This window comes from Macaca fascicularis, chromosome 11, assembly GCF_037993035.2.
Source record: "Macaca fascicularis isolate 582-1 chromosome 11, T2T-MFA8v1.1".
Classification (NCBI taxonomy): Eukaryota; Metazoa; Chordata; class Mammalia; order Primates; family Cercopithecidae; genus Macaca; species Macaca fascicularis.
The window spans coordinates 61,791,872-61,811,989 of record NC_088385.1 but is presented as its reverse complement, the minus strand read 5'-3'; the positions used below and the strand labels follow the sequence as shown (position 1 = coordinate 61,811,989).

The 20,118-nt window shown below is 40.1% G+C and overlaps 1 protein-coding gene across 4 annotated transcripts in view; it reads left to right on the top strand.

Annotated features, from left to right (window-relative positions):
- Window positions 1-900: 900 nt before the first annotated feature.
- Window positions 901-20,118, top strand: part of TESPA1 (thymocyte expressed, positive selection associated 1) — a 34,146-nt gene continuing 14,928 nt past the window's right edge. The window contains exons 1-8 of one of the 4 annotated variants that reach the window (XM_074005914.1): window positions 901-1,046; window positions 10,788-10,995; window positions 11,877-11,919; window positions 16,235-16,283; window positions 17,453-17,502; window positions 18,124-18,177; window positions 18,933-18,969; window positions 19,213-19,311. In XM_074005914.1, the coding sequence (XP_073862015.1) occupies window positions 19,280-19,311 (32 nt within the window). In that variant the 5' untranslated portion in view covers window positions 901-1,046; window positions 10,788-10,995; window positions 11,877-11,919; ... (3 more) ...; window positions 18,933-18,969; window positions 19,213-19,279. Of the gene's footprint in view, window positions 1,047-3,759; window positions 3,932-10,787; window positions 10,996-11,876; window positions 11,920-16,234; window positions 16,284-17,337; window positions 17,503-18,123; window positions 18,178-18,932; window positions 18,970-19,212; window positions 19,312-20,118 lie in introns of all 4 variants that reach the window. The other 3 variants (XM_015430992.4, XM_045365414.3, XM_015430993.4) reach the window with 3 other exon arrangements.

Genomic DNA, 20,118 nt, shown 5'->3' with positions numbered 1-20,118 from the left:
GAGGAGTGCCGTGTAGAATAAATATTGTGATATATATTCATAAATAAATGATTTAAAGAAGGAAACAGTAGAATCAGGAGAGAGAGAGAAAGAAGATACCCAAAATGCAGCAGTATCATACAGAGAGGAAAGTGTGTTCGGAGATACTGGAGAAGCAAGGAGGGATCGTCAGCAGTGCTGAATGCCCCTGGTGGGTGAGAGTGATTGAGGACTGGGAGAAACCTTTTAGAGTTCATTAAGCCTTCTCCAAACTGAAAACCAGTAAACTGAAGACATCTTCAGGGTATAACTGATTTTAAAAGTTCAGCTTTGAAAACGTGGGGGAAAGCAGTCATTTATTACAAAAACGAAAACTTTGAAGTGGTTTGAACATAAAAACAAAGTTAAGAAACTAACAGAAAAAAAAGTAAGCAGTATTCAAAAACAAGCTTCGGGGGAATTTACCAGAGTTTGAAAGTTATAAACACAGAGCGACTGGCTCGGATCCCTCTCAAGTGTGTGACAGGGCTGGAAACATCTTCTCTGAGATAAACGCCAGATCATTTATGAGAGAGAGCTTTCCCATTTTCAGACAGCGCTCCGGAGGACAGAAGGATTTGTCTGCAGCAGTGGAATTCTAGTTATATGGTAGGAAGACTCCTGCACACACCTCTTTAAATGGACTGTACCTTTGCCTTAATAGGAAAAGATCTGTTTTTCTGGAAAGACAGAGACAACTCTGGGGCAGGAAGGTCTTCCTAGTTGTGAGCACCGTGTCTCCAGATGGTTTGTCCTGCCCTCAGTCCCCTGAGCCGGAGCAAAGGATGTGGCTGGGCTGGGAGGCGGGGACTGCGTCTACATGTGTGGATGTGTGTGTGTGTGGTGTGTTCTCATTTCCGCTTCCCCTTTTGAGCAGGCAACAGCAGTTGAATGAGTTCAGGGAGAAAGGCATAATCTACAACATGATACTTTCTCCCTCGCTTCACCTCTGTGCCCACACCTGTGAAGGCCTCGGCCCAGCTTCGACGACTGCTTTGCCTCGAACTCAGTTTTCTACCAGCGGACAGGTAAGTACAGCCTTTATCTCAGTTTCAAGGCTGTACTGATTTAGGGTGATGCTAAGAGAAAGAAGGAAACGTGTCAGAGAAAAATCAGGCTATCAAGATCAAGACAAGGGAAAATCAGGAGAAAATCTCCCACCGCTCTTACTTCAACCTTAAAAGCATCCATCATTATGCCTAGGAGAACGATACCGGGTGCCTTTTGCTTTCGTTTGTTTGTTTTCTTTTTATTATCAGAGAGGTAATCTTTCTAGATTCTCGAAACTTGGGTCTCTTTGATGACTTAAATAACTATTTTAGGAATTTTATTACTTTTCTCACCTGCAAAGTTTCTCTCTGTGTCTTGCTGAACTCATTGTTGCTGCAGTTTCCATCTGATTATAACACTGAAAAGTTCTCAAGGAAGAAGTTTCCAGGTTTCATTTCGGGCCCTACTCTAGTGTCCATAGCTCCAAGCATTGAGAGTACCTGGCTGAAATCAACTTTGCTTTCTATAGGTACGACCTCTTTCTTCAGAAGCTGTAGAAGAAACTTGTTGAGATAAATTGCAGCAAGATATATTGAGGTCAGCTATGAGGGAGGATGTACACACTTGAATGATGCAAGGTCAAATTAACTGGGAGGCTCAAGATAGATGGAGAGCCACCGTCAGGACCGGATTTCAGGGTTCACATCTCAAAGATGGATAGATGGATGTGTTGACCTCTCGGTGACCTACATAATATTGGGGGCTTCATGATCCTCCAACACCCCTTGCCCCAGTGGTAGCAGGCAGAGCATGTTACCACCTACATGAGTTTTGGGGTAGATGGAGGAGTGGAAAGATCCTCCACCCTGGGGTTTTCCCATCCCCCTTCTGTGCCACTGAGCTCACCAGTGGGTGGAAGAGAAAGGGTGGGTCCCCAGGGCAGTGCAAGGCCAAGAGAGGAGAGTTCCACAGAATTGATTTGACAAGACTGTGAGCATTTACAGGAGATATCCAGGGAAGTACTAGTTCCTCTGTATAACACAAGTGGTCCTGAGTAGAGAGCTAAGGAGACTTTCTAGATGGTGCAGGGCAGTACCTAGGATGGGAGGTTGGAGGTAGGAACCTTCAACTTGTGTGCCCAAGTATCAGACTCAACAGTTGTTCAGCTGAGTGATTAGAGATAAAGATCTTGTATGATTCTCTTGCAGCATGAAGTGTTAGGAGGAGGAAGGGAAGTCAGATTTATTATCTGTCTCTACTTAGACTATTATCAGAAATAACAAGCTGAAGATATAGCAGGAGGGATAGAGAGCAATCTAACATATGAGTTATTCACATGCACCCCAGGGTGTTTAGAAACCATTTATAGCCATACTACCAACATGTCCTCATAACTCTTGGGTTTTTGAAAATTAAGATGGAACCCTGCGATTCAGCATTATGTAGCGAACATGAAGGTCCAACCGTCATTTTCAGTTCAATGTTTATGATTCAGCATTATGTAGTGAACATGAAGGCCCAATTGTCATTTTCAGTTCAATGTGTATGATTTGGATTCTAGTAGAGAATTAAAAGGAGGTCTCGTCTCAGCCAATACTGTGACTTACAAGGTTCCTTCTGGGCTACAGTAAGGGGAAAAGATCACACATTTATTTCCACCTGCAAACTGACAACTGTTCTCTTTTCCACCTAAGGAACAAGACCAAAGTGGATATTCCAGTACCCACAGTACTAGGTACCCTACCACACACAGGCCTGAGGCAGAGTGACCTAAACACAGATTCTAGATTAAGAAAAGAGTTCAGTCAAATAAGCAGAGGGACGAGGACAAGAAGATTGTGTGCAGATATTGAAAAGGAAAAGCAGGAAAGAAGAAAATGAGTATATGCAGGACAGAGCTTATTACCAAGGAGATAAAACTGAAGAATGAAAGATACAAATTCACAGAGCTAACTCAATGGTTGAGAAATCTGCTCATTCTTCCTACTTTCTCTTGATGAAACCATCTACAAATCAGCTCAGATAAACTGCTGTTTCTTATTCTTGATGTCTTTATTGCCCATTCAAATGAAGATATTTGATGTCTCCCTACATTGAGAATATGGGATTTTTTTCCAAATACACAACTTTAGTATTTCCTGTAGCATTATACAAGCCTTTCTTAAAATTCATATCCTGAAAGTGGAAGTAAGAAAGAAAGGGAAGGAGAGGAAAAAGCTCTTAGATGATCTTCTTTCAGTATTTATTCAGCTACACTTATATGTGGGAGAAAGAGTATGAAAAGGGAGGGAAATAGGAGTTCCACTGATAAATGGGCATTTTTTGTTTCTATTATTTACCAAATAACATCTCCCCTTTTCCCTGAGCAGACTGAACTGCTCCTTGGACAACAGAAGTCTCAGAATGTTCAAATATTCTCTGGGAAATTCTTGTTCTGATGATCTTCCAACCTGAGTGACATTAAAGAGGGTTAGGAGCTAGAAGACAGTTCTTATCTATGAAGGAATGTGTGAATTTGTTGCAGATTGGGGTATGTCAAATGGGGGACAATTCCCCTGGGTTGAGGTGGAATTTGCCCAGTTCACAAACAGAGAAATGTTAGCTGCTCTGGGATTTCCCACAGCTCTTTGCGATGGTAATGATGTATATCTTGGCTGTGGATGCAGAAGATCTTATGGGCCACATCATGGAAACCCCATTTCCTTCTTCTCTCCTCCCACACTGGTTCTCACTCTCAGTCTCAACTTACAGGCACTGCTTGGGGCATAGGCACAAAACAGACAGAAGAGAAGAGAAGTCTGTCTCATACATGTCCCCCAGAGCACTAAAGACAAACCTAGGACTGGGCCTTGGAAACCAAGTGTGGCAGGAGGAAGGCTGTACGATATAAAGGAAGAAAGCATGCATCTGGAACTCAGAACTTGTGAGTTTGGTCCCCATTTAAAACCACTAATATTCTTTGTGACTCCAGACAAGCCTGCTTCTCTGTCTCTCTTTCTCTCTCTCTCTCTCCTCTCTCTCTCTCTCTTTCTCCCTCCTCTCTCTCTTGTTTCCTCAACTACAAAATGAGTGACCAGGATTAGATAATCTCTCTGGTCCCTTGGAGAATTAGGTAAGAAAGAAAGACTTTTCATTGATTACTTTTTATCTCTGCTTACCACATATTAAAAAATCTTTTTCACCATCTTGATTTTATACTGTCAGCTGTACCCTGCTGTTCACACCTTCTTCCTTCCTTCTTTCCTTCCTTATTCCTCAAGATGTTTCAACTTTAGTGAACATCTTAGACTGAGGGCAGATTCATAATCATATCTATCAATTATTAAGCACCACCTTTATACATCAGGGACTTAATATATGTTATCTGATTACAGCTGCCAGTCACCCATCTAATTTGGCACAGTATTTTGCACATGAAGAAAATTAGGTATAGGCTAGGTGCGGTGGCTCACACCTATAATTCCAGCATTTGGGGAGGCAAAGGTGGGAAGATTGCTTGAGGTCAGGTGTTCAAGACCAGCGTGGGTAACACAGCAAGACAAAAGAAAAAGAAAAAGAAACTTACGTATAGAAGGAAAGATAGTGTTACCAAGGACAAATACGCAGGAAGTAGACAGAACTATGATTCCAAATTAGGCTAACTCTGATTCCAAGGCCCAAACTCTTTCTACAGTTTTCCTTTTCTTTAATTTCTAAATAACACTCTGAACTTTAAAGTAAAAGAAGCTTTGGTTTTCCTTACTGAGCCCCTTGAAAATTTCCCCATAGTGAAGTATCTGTAAGTAGAGCTGGTATTTGTCAGGTGCAAATTGGTAGGCTAATAGTTGCTAAAATATTAAAATATGTCTATAGCAAATAATGGTAATTATCCACTTTCCCAAGCCCTCTGAGTACCTGTCACCAGCCCAGCTATCCCAGCTCTTTCCTCAAGACTCCCCAGACAGGCCCCATGTACTGAGTGGGGCCCCACCACAGGGCTGTGACGGTATCAGCTCTCATTGCTCTGTGGTGCCCCAAACCATTATGAAATATTCTGAATGCCACAACAATCTGAAAGTAATGTGGAATTCCAGGCAGATTCTCTCCTCCCAACTGGAAGTTAGTGGGACCCTTGCCAAAAAAACCATTCTGTAAGCCTGAGGAAGGCTAAACTGCTTCATAATCACCTCGCTGGAGTCAGAAAGGAAACTATTCTAATAACACAAACAAAGCAACACTTCCCGCACTAAGACTGTCACAGAACCAAATATAAATTACCTTGTGTTCATGCTGCCTTTTCTCTACTAGACTATAAGATGGAGAGCTTGCATAGCATGCGAAATGGAGAATTTACTAAAACTACTTCTCCTTTTTTTTAAATCCCAAATTACATTGGATGGTGACATTGGGCCATTTTCTTATTGTAATGTCAGCAGAAAAACTATATAACATGGAGTCAGACCAACTTGAGTTTCAATCTCAGCACTACAGGGAGGTGACCTTGGACAAGTAACATATCTCCATGAGTGTCAGGTAACAGTGATTAGCTCTAAAGTGGTTGTCAGGATTCAGTTAAGCAGTTTACAGGAAAGTTTTATGGATACATATACAGTCCTCTTTACATATGAGTTATTATTAGTACCTACCTTTGACTTGCCCATGTCAATATGTAGTGAATCCCAGACTGCTTCCCTTGGAAAACAGAGACTAGAAATAGGTGATGTTCTTCATGTCATAATTATGACATACCTCTACAGGCTTTCTGCTGCTGCTACAGTTACTGCCTCTAATAACAATTTTTGTTGGAAGATACTCATTTCACAGCTCTTAACTCCCTAATCTTAACCAGTAGAGGATATTTCTCCTGTCTAACCTCAATCCTATCTGCTACAATTTCTGCTTTTAACTATAGCATCCTCAGAACAAGAATTCTGTCTTACTCCACTTGGCTGTAACAGGATTTCAGAACTCTTGACAGATTGTGGAGAAGGATTTATGGAATGAACCTCTAAAGAAATGTAGAAAAGAGGAAAGAACAAAAGGCTGGAAATGGTAGCAGAAGGGAGAAATAAGGTTTGGGCTGATTCAGGCAAGAAGCAATAGTACCAGTGTGGGAATTTCTTAAGTTTCGTGGGAAAATTGGAGAACAGATATCTGCAGGCTTTATATTTCTATCCTCACAGAGAAGACCAAATATGATCATGTACTATAAGCCAGCATCAAGAGAGATGACAGATGAACTCCAGAAGGAAATTTTGATGAAGAAATGAATAAAAACTTGAAAGACTGGCAAATATTTTTTTTTAAATAGGAGAATTTGGTAGTTCAAGCTTCATAAATTAAGTCAGACTTGGGTGACCTTGTGTTATATCAGCAAAGGACTGGAAAGACTATGCTCTAAGCCTTTTTCCTCTTTACTACAAGCTGTGCAAAAATGTACATTAGGATCCAAGGCCATGAGGACAGTCAGGAGCACCTGTCCTATGATGAATACTAATTGGGGATAATTTCCCAGTGCCAGGGTGATTCTTGCTCCTCTGCAGGTACAGCACTTACGGAGTCCCTTCTCTTGCAAAGTACTGTGCTATGTTCTATGATGGGTTTAGGGGAGAAGTTGCAAGTAGTGGTAAATGATGACAAGAGAGGTAGCCACTTACTGTTTTGTTGCATATGGTGCAGGCATGGATGTTAGTTGCTACAGGCAGGTCAGAGAAAGGAGATGACTTAAGTAGGCCATTAAAGGGTAGAAAGAATTTGTTTGATTAGAGAGGAAAGTGGATGAAACTATAAGCTAAAGCAAAGAAGCAGAAAAGTTCAAGCAGTGTTGACAGTCAATGAGTAGCACCTGACTGACTCCCTGTATAAGTTCCCGTATGGCCTTCATGTTCAGGCTCACCAGTTTCCTGGATCCAGTGTGAAGGCCACATGTGCAGGAGCTCCATATGTTGGTGTTAATTTGAAAGGGAATTTGGTAAATGGGAAGTAACTCCAGAGACCACTGACCCATTTCCAATTTTTTAATGGGGAAACTGTATAAATGCACTTTCTTTTATGGGTACTATTCCTATGCGTATTTCAAACTCACCTAAATAAATTAATAAACATTGGTAGTGGAAGTAAATTTACACAAACGTTGAGTCCAACCAATCCGTTTCCTGGAGGATTAAACTGAAACCTTAATAAGAAACCTAACTGATATGCCATAAGTCAATTAATTGGACAAGTCAGAAAAATGTCCAAGTCTCCTGATTTCTAATCAGTTTTCTTTTCACTGCACCAAACTCCATTGTATTATCAGTGTACGTGTTTGAATGACTTATTTGGAGAAAACATCTTCATGTCTTTGTCTCTATTACAAGGGGCCCCAAGACCCACAAAGCTGCTATCTTGACATCTGTGTGCACTCGTTTTTTAATTCTCTGTAACACTCTCATGGCTGATGTGTTTGTCTGATAATCATTTGCTGCTTCCTGCAGATTTCCACAAAAAAAAAAAAAAAAACCCAGTTTCTTATCTCCCAGCAGTACAACTTCCTCCTATTACCACTAACCAGACACTACCATTTCTTTTTACCTCTTGATATTGCTGCACTTATACTAATCCTATATAACACTCCATCGACAGGTTTCTACAACTCAAGTGTTGCTGAGATTGGGAAAAAAAATTATTTGTGCGATTTCCCAGTCCCCTATCATGTGTGCTAGAGTTGTGAAGATCAGCTTAGATCTACCTTGTGTCTTTTCTTCAGACTTGAGATCACTGTTACTTTTTCAAGTAGAAAAATTATTACATTCTCACCCAAATTGCCAGGAAAATGTCTGTCATTCTCAGTGAACACTTAACCTGTCTGGTCTTTTTATTGTCATACCTACAATTGCCATTTATTTGTAAGCCTTTCTTTGGAACTCTTAAGCATTAAGGATTGTTTCCATAGGCACTTTCCTTTAGGAATTAACATTAAGTAAAACTTCCGTACATAGGACATAGAGACAGGCAGTAAACAGGGACTAGTCAAGAAAATACAACTTTTGTTCTCAATTGTAGGAACTTCTAGGATAGAAACAAGTCTTAGAATAACCCTCTCTCTTCTCTCCAGCTTTCAACCCACAACATTTTTACATGCTTAGTAAGCACGTAGTTACCAGCTTATTGTTACTGTTTTGAAGTTGATCTCCCTGCATGTGTCTCTGATGACTCTGAAAGGCACTGGGCTCCTATGAGGAACGGTCACCTTCTAGACATTCACTCATTTAGACAATGGGTATTCATTAAGTTATTACAATGTGTTAGATTCTGTTTTAGGCATTAGAAACACAGTAGTAAATGACCCCAAAATTCTGTCTTCTTAGAGCTTGTATTCTAATCAGAAGAGTAAACAATAAATTGGGTAAATAAGTAAAATGTAAAGTACGTTAGTGATAATACCTAAGAAGAAAAAACTCAAGCAGAGAAAGAGCTCAGTGAAAGTGATTAAGGTAGGCTGTGGAAGCCAGGCGTGGCTCCATGGAGGAGGTTGGTTAAAAGCTGGACACTGCAGGGTGAGTGTGGCAAAGACTGAGGAAGATGAAGAGAAAGGGGGAAGAATATGAGAAAACTGAGGTTAAAAAAAGAGGTAAGTATTTTCAGGGGATGCAGAGGAAATTACCCTATATTATTGCGATATATTTTTGAAGATGTGGGAGGAATGTAAAATAGATTCACATCACAGAGGATGTTGAAAGCCCCAACCTCCATTTCAATTAGTGAGATTCTGGGATTGTGCTAGGCATTATAGGGGTTCGACTGTAAAACGGCACATCCAGAAGTTTGTAGTACCAGACGCATCAAATGTTACGGCTGTAATGTTTTCATTGACAAACTGAGACCAAATAAAGGGATGAAATTTTCCAAGGTTATCCCATTTGAAGTGGCAGAATAAAGTATGGAAGCCAGATATTCCTCTCTCCCTCCGTCCCTCCTTCTCTTCCTCCTTCTCTGCCTACCCTCTTGCCCTTCTGCCTTCCTGCCCTCCTGGCTTCCTGCCTTCCTTTTGAGTTCTACTACCAAAAATATTCTGTGAGCTGAAGATTCCCAGTGATTTAGGGGAGGTCCATTGCCTTTGGAAATTAAAAACAATAGGCAAGTTAGCCTTTGTGATTTTCTTCTCTGGGTTCTGGAACCAATCTATTAAATATTTCGGATCACAGGACTAGGTAAACAAACTGATCAAGGTTTTTTAGATTCTTGTCCTAAGGTCATTCTAGTGGCAGTTTCATCCTGTCTTTATCTCCTCCCGACAGCTCTGACCAGAGAATAGCAAGTCATCTCTGGTACTCTTCTTTGAGGCTTCTTTATGACACAAACTTAATTTAATGATTTAATTTTCTCTAAAAGGCACAGGCAGTAGACAAACAGCCAGGTACCCAGGGTTAACGAGCAAAGTCTCATAGTGCTAACTACTATCTCACTTGGAAGAAAAATATGTCTTGGACGGACCTGAAGTGAAGGAATTTAGATCAGACAACAGTAATTATGTACTATTTTTTCCTAGGTATGTTTTGTCTGTAACAAGCAGAGGCATTAAAAACAATTTTATTGCCCTAGGAATGCATTTTATGTTCAGGATGTTCTTTTCAAAAAAGCTATTTTAGTGCCTAAATCACTGGATGCCTCACTAATGGTTTTAAGTGCTGGAGGAACAGAAGTCTCTGTAAACTGGTAGTCTTCATTTTTATTTTATTTTATTTTATTCCAATAGTTAAAAGTGTAGCTCTTAAGATGAAGTTGTTTATGGCAGCTTGAGGGAATAGGGGGATAAGACCTGGAGAGTTTCAGACCCACTCCTACTTGCTCAGTGAGGTGGGATGCAAGTATGGCCAGCGGGGGAGAGGCAGCAGAACAGAGTATGAGCCAATGAATATTACATTAGCCTCAAGCTTTTTAAAGCTCTATTTGGACAATTGAATGATTCTTCCCCTCTGTTCCTCTTTGAATGTGTATCTAGTGCCATCATTGTGTCTCTTGGAAGAATACAGGCATGTTTAGGTAATGTTACATGAAATATGAATCTATAGGATTAGTAATTGCATTGATGAGCTGAGGAATAAATTCATAGTTAGGTAGAAGCACAGGTTGACAAATTAGAAAGTGATTATCCTGAAGGTGCTGGCTGCTAATTGGTTAAGGCAGTGTCTCCTTGCTTTTAATCACAGGGTATTTTTTTCTGAGATAAGTCACATGTGGACTCCTAATATATAAAACAGGAACATGAAAAATCAAGAGAAAAACTAAACAAACAAACCTAGAATTCCTATAGTTGGAGTGACATCCTGGTTGTGGGACCTTAGAAAATCTGTTTCACCGTTGAGACCTTCAACTTTTTCATATGTCTTGATGAGGATTAAAAAATAAATGAATTTTATACATTTTAAACTTATAGATGTTTTAGTCATAATGGAAGATTCTGGTAGACAACATTCTTAAGGATTAAAGAAAAAATGTTTTCTAATACAGCATTTCGGCTACCCTGAGAAATTGAGATTCTTTAAGTCAGAAGAGTTTTCTTAATATCCATTAAATCGTGATGTCTGAAGCTTTCAAACTTACTGACTTGAAAGACTTACCCTGATATTTAGAGTTTTCAGAGCATTCCTTTTTTGCAGGAGAGACAGAAAATGAGCTAGGGATGTCCTCCCTACTCTTGAATGTGTAGAGAGACCAAGCTCCTTTGGGCAGAGACAGGAAAATTCGGGGGCAACCCTGAGCATCATGGTGGTTTCTGAGCCCAGGATGAGGGAGCATCGCTGTTTTTCAACTCTTAGGACAGCATTACTGTTACGGGAGGCTCTGAAGTCTGAGCCAGGGCCATGGAGGCCTCTGTGCTGAGCCCCACATCCTGGGAGAAACGGCGGGCCTGGCTGCGTCAGAGCCGTAACTGGCAGACCCAGGTCCTAGAAGAGGAGGCTGCCGCCGCCCTGCAGGATGTCCCAGATCCTGAGCCTTCCAGCCTGGATGATGTTTTCCAAGAAGGTAAGAGATGAACATCAGACAGATGTCTATGTTGTCTAGTGGTAAAAGGTGACAGCAGGCCCAGGTCTGCAGAGTGTGAACAGGTCCCTTGTTTAGCGAGGACCTCGTGGAGGGCTGTTTTGACTGGTTTAAATATGTTTAAGAGAAAAGCTAAAGTAATACAAAATATGAGTTATGTGAGAAAGAGACAGGCATAAGATTAGGAAAAAGGGAAAAGCACATTTTTGCATCATCCTGAGAAGCTTCTGTAAGAACCCGAGGCTGGGGGTTCTCTATGAATGCTTTGCGGTGTTTCTATTTTGTCTGTGTAACAAGACCACACACAAGCTGGATGCCTAGACTCTGGCCACAATGCTGTCACTAACAAGCTGTGTGGCCTTTGGGAAGTCCCTCACCTCTCTAAGACTTATTTGTCCAGTTGAAACAGTAGTACCTTTCCTACACTTCTCAGAGCTTCTTTGAGGTTCAAATGAGACCACAGTCATAAGAGTAAAACAAAAATTCTGATGGAAATAAATGCTTATATGGTAGGAAGCAAAAAAGCACAAAAACAAGATTGTCTTTCTTTTTCTTTTTCTTTTTAAATGAGAAGGATCCACCCTTGTGGGAAAGGAACTCTCAAAAGACAGCAGTGGGCCTGACATCTTGGGCACTTTCCAGGTTCTTGGGAGGAAGGGAGAAAAGAAGCAGAGAGAGAGAAGAAATATCCACTATTTTTATATACGGTGTATTCCTCTCATATCTTAAAGAAAAGCTTTATGTAGAAAAAAAGATTCATGACGCAGCTTATGTAAGAATAAACTTGTGGAATGGAATTAGTTGCAGGGAGGAGGTCTGATTTCGTTCAGTTCTCACAGTGATCTAGTATCTGACTTTTCTAGGGAATCCAATCAATAAAATTGAAGACTGGCTGCAGGATTGTGGGTAAGTGCTGGACAGGCAACGGGGTGATATGTGACTGATGGTTGGATTTGCTAACAGATACAACTCCTGGAAACTCAGAGACAGGAAGATGGATTTGAATTGGGCCTAAAGATTAGAAGTAAGGTTGAGGTGGTTGTTGGAGGGGTGTTGCGGGTTTAGGGTGAACCGGTAATCACAACTGTGAATCAAGTGCAACTCGGGGCTAAGACTAAATTAGGCACCAGGTCTAGGAATGGAGGTTGTGTTCGGTCTAAAGCTAAGAGTGGATGGGGAATAGTTGGGGTGAGTTCCAGACCCCTACTCCCCCTGACTTCCCCTTTAGATTGGAGTCTTACATTGTGTAACAAAAGGAATTGGAAACCTGATCTTTCTTGCTGAAGAGCAATTCATCTGTGTTATTTATTTCTACTGCAGAACATAGGAGAAGTTTAGGGTTTATGACAGTGATTCAAAGCAGGGAAGAATTGGAGCAGGCACTTCAAGGCAGTGCATTATCTCTTTCCTCAGAGATACTTTAAATATGAGACCCCACAGCCCCATCAGCCTAGACCGTTCTTAGGCTCAGTATTCCCAGACACAAAAGGAAGGATTCTGTGACCTATTTAGTCTTCTGTGTAATAATGAATTCTCAGAATGGACAACTTCTGCCTGCTCCTTATTTTCCCTCCAGGAATGTCTCAAGTTTTATATAGCCTTTAATCTAAACTCATCTACTAATTGGCATAAAGAAACCCATTCTTGCTTATTTGGTAGGAAATACATAGCACCAAATAATCCAAGGTTGTTTATTTCACCTGTGCCCAAGAAGGCAATGCCAGGAAGGATTTATTTTGTGTTTGTTTTGTTGTTTAAAAAAACAAACCTATTGTTCTCATTGCTCTCATCTTATTCACAATTCATTGACTTCAAAGTCAATTAGAGGACCCACAAAATACAGGAAGAAAAGAATGGTGGTAATCAGAATGGTTGCAGGTTTGGGTGAAAAGCCTAGAATGAGAACTGTGCTAGGATTTAAAATGCTTACCAGATATGTACAGGGGAAACAGTCAGCTCAGTTAATGTCCTTATCTCATTAACTACTCTTGAGTCGTCAATTCATGTCAACAATTATTAATTACGCTTTTGCTAACTGTCTGATTATCTGAATAACCTAGAGGGGTGCCAAGTAGTTTAAAATATGCTCCTTGACTTAGAACATTTTTCATCCTAACTGAAAATAATAAATTCACAGAAATACAAGATAATAAACTCTAGAACTCATCTTTCTTCACTCATGCTCTACAAAGATAAACCCTGAACCAAAATTTATGACAGAAAGGTGGTCTGGTTAGGGAAAAGTCTCCAAGATTTGAGCCTAATTCTTGTGCTACTAAGTGTTTAACCAATCATAAGCAAATAACTTAAATTCTGTTCATTATAGACACCCGAGCTGTAAAGTGGGACACTCAGAATAATACAGTCTAAGGGCTCTCTTGAGGTTTAAATGAGATAATATATGTGTATGTGTTTTGTGCTTTTAATAGTGACTGGTGAGTTTTATAAAGGAGGAGTTTATACCTACCTATCATTCCACAAAATGTCTGTCTATATCTATCCATCTATCTACATCTGTTTATTTATCAGAAAAAATATGCCTAGAAATGATACATATTAACTCTTGGATGGTGATTATCTGGAAGAAGGAAAAGAATTGACTTTAGAAGTAAAATAAGACTTTAGTTATATCTTTAGTATTTAATTTTTTATTTTATATTATATATTACTGAATATTTTATTTTTTCTGAAGCAAATATGGAAAAATGTTTACATGTGTGAAAATGGAGTGACTGGAATAAGGGTATCTGTTACATTTTCATTATGTATCTGTGTTTTGAAAAGGTTTCAAATATTTAAACTTCAAAACAGCCATAAAGAGTTAATCAACATACTTGCATTTGTCTTTGGAAGGGGAATTGTTGGAGTCAGAAAATTTTCCAATTTCCTCTGTTTTCTAATTCTGTCTAAGTATGTGATACTTCTTAATTGCATGGAAAAGCTAGAAAAATTAAAGGATGATAATGACGATGATTGATAGTGAGAGTACACTTAAATTTTGGTAATAGATAATGAAGAAGATAGAGGGAAAATGCATTCTAAATATGAGATTCTGAATTACCACAATATTCCACGCTCCAAGACCACAGAGAAAAGAGGATAAACAAGGAGCCCACATTTACTGATTATCTGTCCACTCTGTTGCCAGGTGCCCTGAGGGGCACTTTTCAAATTTTGTTCCAAGACCACATAGTTTCAATTTCTCTTTCCAAAGCCAAACATCCTCTGGTAGCAAGAGCATTTTCTTTTCTGACAAGCTCTCCAGGAGAGTACACCAACATCTCAGGCAATTTAGTGTCAATGTTTCTCAGTGCAATTGAATCTAGCGGCCGGCTATTCTGCCACCGGATCCGATCGTGCATGTCTTTGCAAACTATGCCTCTCCTTTTTTCTTTCTCCTCCTAAGCTCTCGAGATTTTCTGGGACATGACTGTGTTGCTCATGAATCACCAGAGGTGGGGTTGGGAGCCCAAAAATCATCTGTGTGGGCTTCAGCTTAAATCTCTGCAGGCAGGTAGCTATGGAAACATCTAGAAGAAGCTAAAAATAGCCATATACTTCTTCCCACAATCCAACCCCTCCTCCCTACTATTTGTTTAGGAACTGGGTATACAGGAAGAGCAATATCTTGGCTCTTTCATTTGAGACTTAAAATGATGCTAAGGAATTTTTCAGTGCAAGGGTGGGAAGAGGGGAGCAGCTATAGATCTAGTCCCTGGTCATTGATTTTATGGCCTATCCAATAACCCATGGAAGGCCTGGGACTTGAGTGATGGCCATAAAGTCTCAAATCATTGTGCTCAGTGAGAAAGCATCAATAGCTCCAGGCCCATGTCCACACTTCTGTTGAAGGTTCCACAGACTTCCCCAAGACCCATCAGGGGCTGTTCCTCATAAACAGAATAGAAATACTTGACAGATTATAACTAAAGAAGAAAAATGTAGGATGAGCACCCAATAAAAACTTGTATCCAATGAATACAAGTGAGTTTTGCTTTGGATAAACCAGAAATTTTATCAGTGACATTTTAAATGTAAATCGTATTGAAGTTCAGCATACATATCAGTAACTTTTTTCTTTTTAATATAAATTATATTGAAGTATAATATACCTACTGAAAAATAAAGGAGTATTAAATATATAACTGAGGCCAGGCACATGGCTAATGCCTGTAACCCCAGCACTTTGGGAGTTCAAGGCAGGAGGAATGCTTGAGCCCAAGAGTTCAAGACCACTCTGGGCAATGTACCATTACTCCATCTCTACAAGAAAAAACAAAACAGTTTTTAAAAATTAGCCAGGCATGGCAGCACCTGTAGTCCTAGCTACTCAGGCGATTGAAGCAGGAGGCTTGCTTGGGCTTAGGAGTTCAAGGCTGCAGTGAGCTATTCTCACTGCACTCCAACCTGGAAGACAGAGTGAGACCCTGTCAACAAATAAATCATAGGCAAATAAATAAATACATAAATGGCCCAGTGAATTTTCACAAAGGGAATACACCCATGAAACCTAAAGCAGAGCATTGCCAGCATTCCAAGCGTCTCCTTTCCATCCCTTCCATTCACTATCCTGCCTCCAAGGGTAACAAATACCCTGACTTGTAACATCATAGATATGTTTGGGATTATTTTGAACTTTATAGAAATAGTCATACAACATGTACTGTTTTATGTGTGTTTCTTTTGCTTAGCATTATGTTTATGATGCTTATCCATGTATTCGCATGCAGTAGTAACTCGTTCTTATTATTGTGCAATATTAAGTTGTATAGTTATTATAAAATTGTTTAATTTTATAATACATCCCTAGGGATTTGGAGGCTTCTATTTCTTGGTTATCACTACTAGTATTTACTTGGGGGAGCATATACAGGCATGTCCACTGGGTACAACCTAGGAATGGAATTGTAGTCTACTTAAATTGTACCATAGTAGGCCTTAGTAGTTGCACTACTGTGCAGTTACAACACAAGCATTAAATGCAGTAGTAAATTGCAATATTCTAGTACCTGACTATATTAGCTATCATGCTGTTTTTAGTAGTAATAGTAAATATTATATATAGTTACACATGTTTGTAGTATTATACCATGGCATATTTTATGTAATTATATATTAGGAAGAGAAAAATATATTTATAGTTCTAGGTGCATTATTAGAGTTACCTATTCTTAACGAGCTTGCCTATTATTTCACATTTTATAATGAACTTTTGATGTAGAACCTGCTTCTATGAAATTTCATGAGGACATATGAAAATTCAGATTTTGGTAAGCATGGTTGGCTTTTTTACTATTGAAAGGAGTTACAAGCAAAAGATATCTATATATGTAATGACTTATTTTGTAAAATTTAGGCAGAACTTGACCTACAGATATTTGGTTAGTAAGCCCATTCCTACTGTTACACACGCCATGAAGTGATACTCCAGTAGCCTGAGAGTAATCTGGATTGCTGGAGACTGATGAAGAGAAAAGCTCCTTTAGGACCAGCACCAGTGGACACTCTTCAGTTTCCCTGCTAACTCACGTTACTGACCCTTTTCCCTCCAACCTCCACTTGAGATTATATTTAAAGCACCATGAACAACTTCCATGTAAAAAGCTTTAGGAAAGCAAACTCTACAAAATTCACAACATGTCAGTGTTTGAAGTAGACTTAGATGATGATAATATCTAGGGATCCAAATTCCCTTACATGATATTCGAGAACAAAAGAGCCACAATGAGCCGGGACTAGCATCTAGATGTGCTGGTCCCATTTCAAAGCCCTGTCACAGATTACTTCACACACCTGTTTTTGACAGACAGAATTTCTTCCTTGTTTGTAAAACTGAGCTGTCTCTCACTACCATTTATGCTGATTTCTGTTTGTTCTTCTGGTGGAGATGGTAAATGTTTGATAAGACCATGTCTGAAAATTTTAAAATATCTCTAACCAGGATACGATTTCTTCTGTTTCCTGAATGACATGATATTCAGCAATAACATGGTTCAGAGAGAAGGAAGGAAATGTGGGTAGTTAAGGTGATCTAAAAGTTCTAAGAAAACCTAGAAATTTATGTTTGCCATTTGGAAATTATGGCACGCAAACCCCTGCCTCTATGAATGTAATTCTCCAGTTTTGCTTCAATATTCTTTCTTTCCTATTTTACCTAAAGATCAAAGAATCATTGCTAAGCTGACTTTTGTCTCTTAGTCCTGTGGCCAGGACAACAGAAGCACAATCTAAAACATAGTGCATTCCAGCCTCGGTTTCCCCAACTACTTCTGTGAATTTTTCAGTCAAGTAACCACTCTGTCTTTGTTTTCTCCAATATAAAAGCAAATTAAACACTACTGACTCTTATTGGAAAAGAATATGAACATGTATGAGCTTTTAAAAGCTCCTGGGAAAATGTAGTAAGTGACTTCAACCTATAAGACTGTTTTTGGTTTAGATACTCCGAAGAAGGACTTTCTGAGGAAGCAGGGCAGTTTATCTACAGTGGTGAGTACAGGTTCTGTCCTTCTGTTGTTCTTCTACCTGGAGAGTGACATACCTGTGCGTGTGTGTATGTGAGTGTTTATGTACATGTACATGTATAGGCATGCAAAAGAGTACCTGAGTGTTCTCAAACTGGCTGCAAAACACTGTTCGTGGTCACAAGGCTTCAGGAAATCCAGAAGAAAATGCTGGCTCAGAGCCCACAGGCTCACTAACAGTCATAGGCTGTCTTCTGCTAGGGGTTGCTCAGATAACAACCACTGCTGTAGGATAAGAACTTTTATAAAGTTCTTATATATTTTATAATATGTGTTTATATGGGTGTGAGTGCACACCCCCGTGTGTTTGCTGTTTGGCAGGGCATTGTGTACATAACTATGTGATATAAGGGAAAGGTTATAGGTGAATGTATGTATGATTCTTTCTGAATCAAAAATGAATATGACTTCTGAGGCGGTATATGTACAATAATTTGACAAACATGTGGATATCTAGTATGATTATGTGGCTGTGCAAGTCTAGTCTAAGGGCATATGAAGATGTTCGTGTATGCAGGGGTGTGTGTGTGTGCATGCGTTATGTTCCATCCTTATTTTCTGTGACCCTCACCTGATTATTGGACAGGCTTCTGCAGCCATGGGACCAGCTTTGAAGATGACTTGACCCTGGGAGCAGAGGGTAAGTGGCACAGTTCTCTGAGGTTGGGATGAGAACGGGATATACATTGGATGAGTTTTGGATAGGATGGAAGTGCAAAACTTCAAAAAGAAACAGCCCATCCCTGGGGTCTTATCTATAGGGAAAGAGCAGTCTCATTATTATCTAACGTAAAATACAGAAGGCATCACATGCCCAGAAACACTTCCTCATCAGCCTATCATGACTCCTACTGGTTCATCATTGGAACTTTCCTTTGACCCCGGGACAATGACATATAAAATTACTACAACATTTGCTGCCCAGATATCTTTAAGACTGTTTCCTGTACAGAAACTCCAAACAAGTTTGTGCATTGGGTGTAAAATAGAGATGATACTTCAGGAGGAGAAGGGCATCAGTAAAGAATGAAAGCACAGCAACCTGCCAGTGTCTCCTGGGACCTGTAAAGACTTGTGTAGGGGGACAGGAACACTAGCCAGGAGGACCAAATGACTCTATCCTTTTTAGCACAGAGGGGCTCTTGCCTAGACATCAGTCATGGGTCAGAAGTTCAGAGGCTTAAGGCCAGTTACTCTCTGGCATATCTGTTCCTATTCCAGAACTGTGTTAGGTAATCTTGAGGCCCCAAGAAGTACAGAATTCATGGGGTCCAGCTAGTCTGTCACAGTGACAAAAGGAAACGGAGGGGACTGAGTTTTAAGGTCAGAGGGGCAACGCAGGTGATTTTCATTTTCCCTTCTAATTTGTTCTTTGCTTCTCTGTTTCTTGTCCAGCCACACTACTGGCCGCCAATGGCAAACTCTTCTCCAGGTAAGTGTTAGGTTCAACCAGGGCAAATGATGTCTCCTTTAAAAATCAGTGAATTGGGGTAGGTCAAAGAGATTAAAATAAAGACCTAAAGATTCACATTAGAAAGTGAGACTTTCCAACGAACAACAACTACATAGACTAAAAGGTACCCATCAGGGGGTGAATAAGCCCAGCAGGGATTCCTTGAAGCCAGGGTGCAAACTGGAAATAAGATTTGTATGACATCAGCTTTGATCTCTGCAGGAGTTTCCTCGAGACAGCCAGGCCTTTCCAGCTACTTGATCTTGGCTGTAGTTTGGCTTCCAGCAGCATGACTGCAGGGACCAACAAGACTAGTTCAAGGTAGGTACTAAAGTTTGGCAGGGTGGAAGGGTGGAGAAGATGAGAAGCATAGGAGAATAGAACCAAGAGCCATGGCCTCTTTTTTCTCGGATATCTTACTGGAGCTTTTATGTACTTTTACTGCATACTTGAAAAATGTGACCATATTTGTTTCAAGAATTGTGAAAGATGCAGAGGAGTCTTCTCAGAGCTGAAAACTATGTGTAAAATATAGGTGTCTCCTCCCACTGAAACTTGTACCCAGGAGGTACAGTATTGGTACCATCACAGTTCCAAGACTCAGAGTAGATGCTCAGTAAACAATGCATTGATTAATTGACTAATTTGCTGATTGAATGAAGCAATAAAATATTAATTCATTCAGACATGCAGGCCAGGCAATGACTGTATGGAATTTGAAAAAGATGAAGCAGCACTATTCACAATAGCAAAGACGTGGAACCAACCCAAATGCCCATCAGTGATAGACTGGATAAAGAAAATGTGGTACATATACACGAATACTAGGCAGCCATAAAAAGGAACACGTTCGTGTCCTTTGCAGGGACATGGATGGAGGTGGAAGCTGGTTATCCTCAGCAAACTAACACAGGAACAGAAAACCAAACACCACATGTTTTCACATCTAAGTAGGAGCTGAATAATGAGAACACATGGACACAGGGAGGGGAACAACACACACTGGGACCTGTCAGGGGGTCGGGTGAGAAGAGGGAGATCATTAGGAAAAATAGCTAATGCATGCTGGGCTTAATACCTAGGTGATGGGTTGATAGGTGCGGCAAACCACCATGGCACACGTTTACC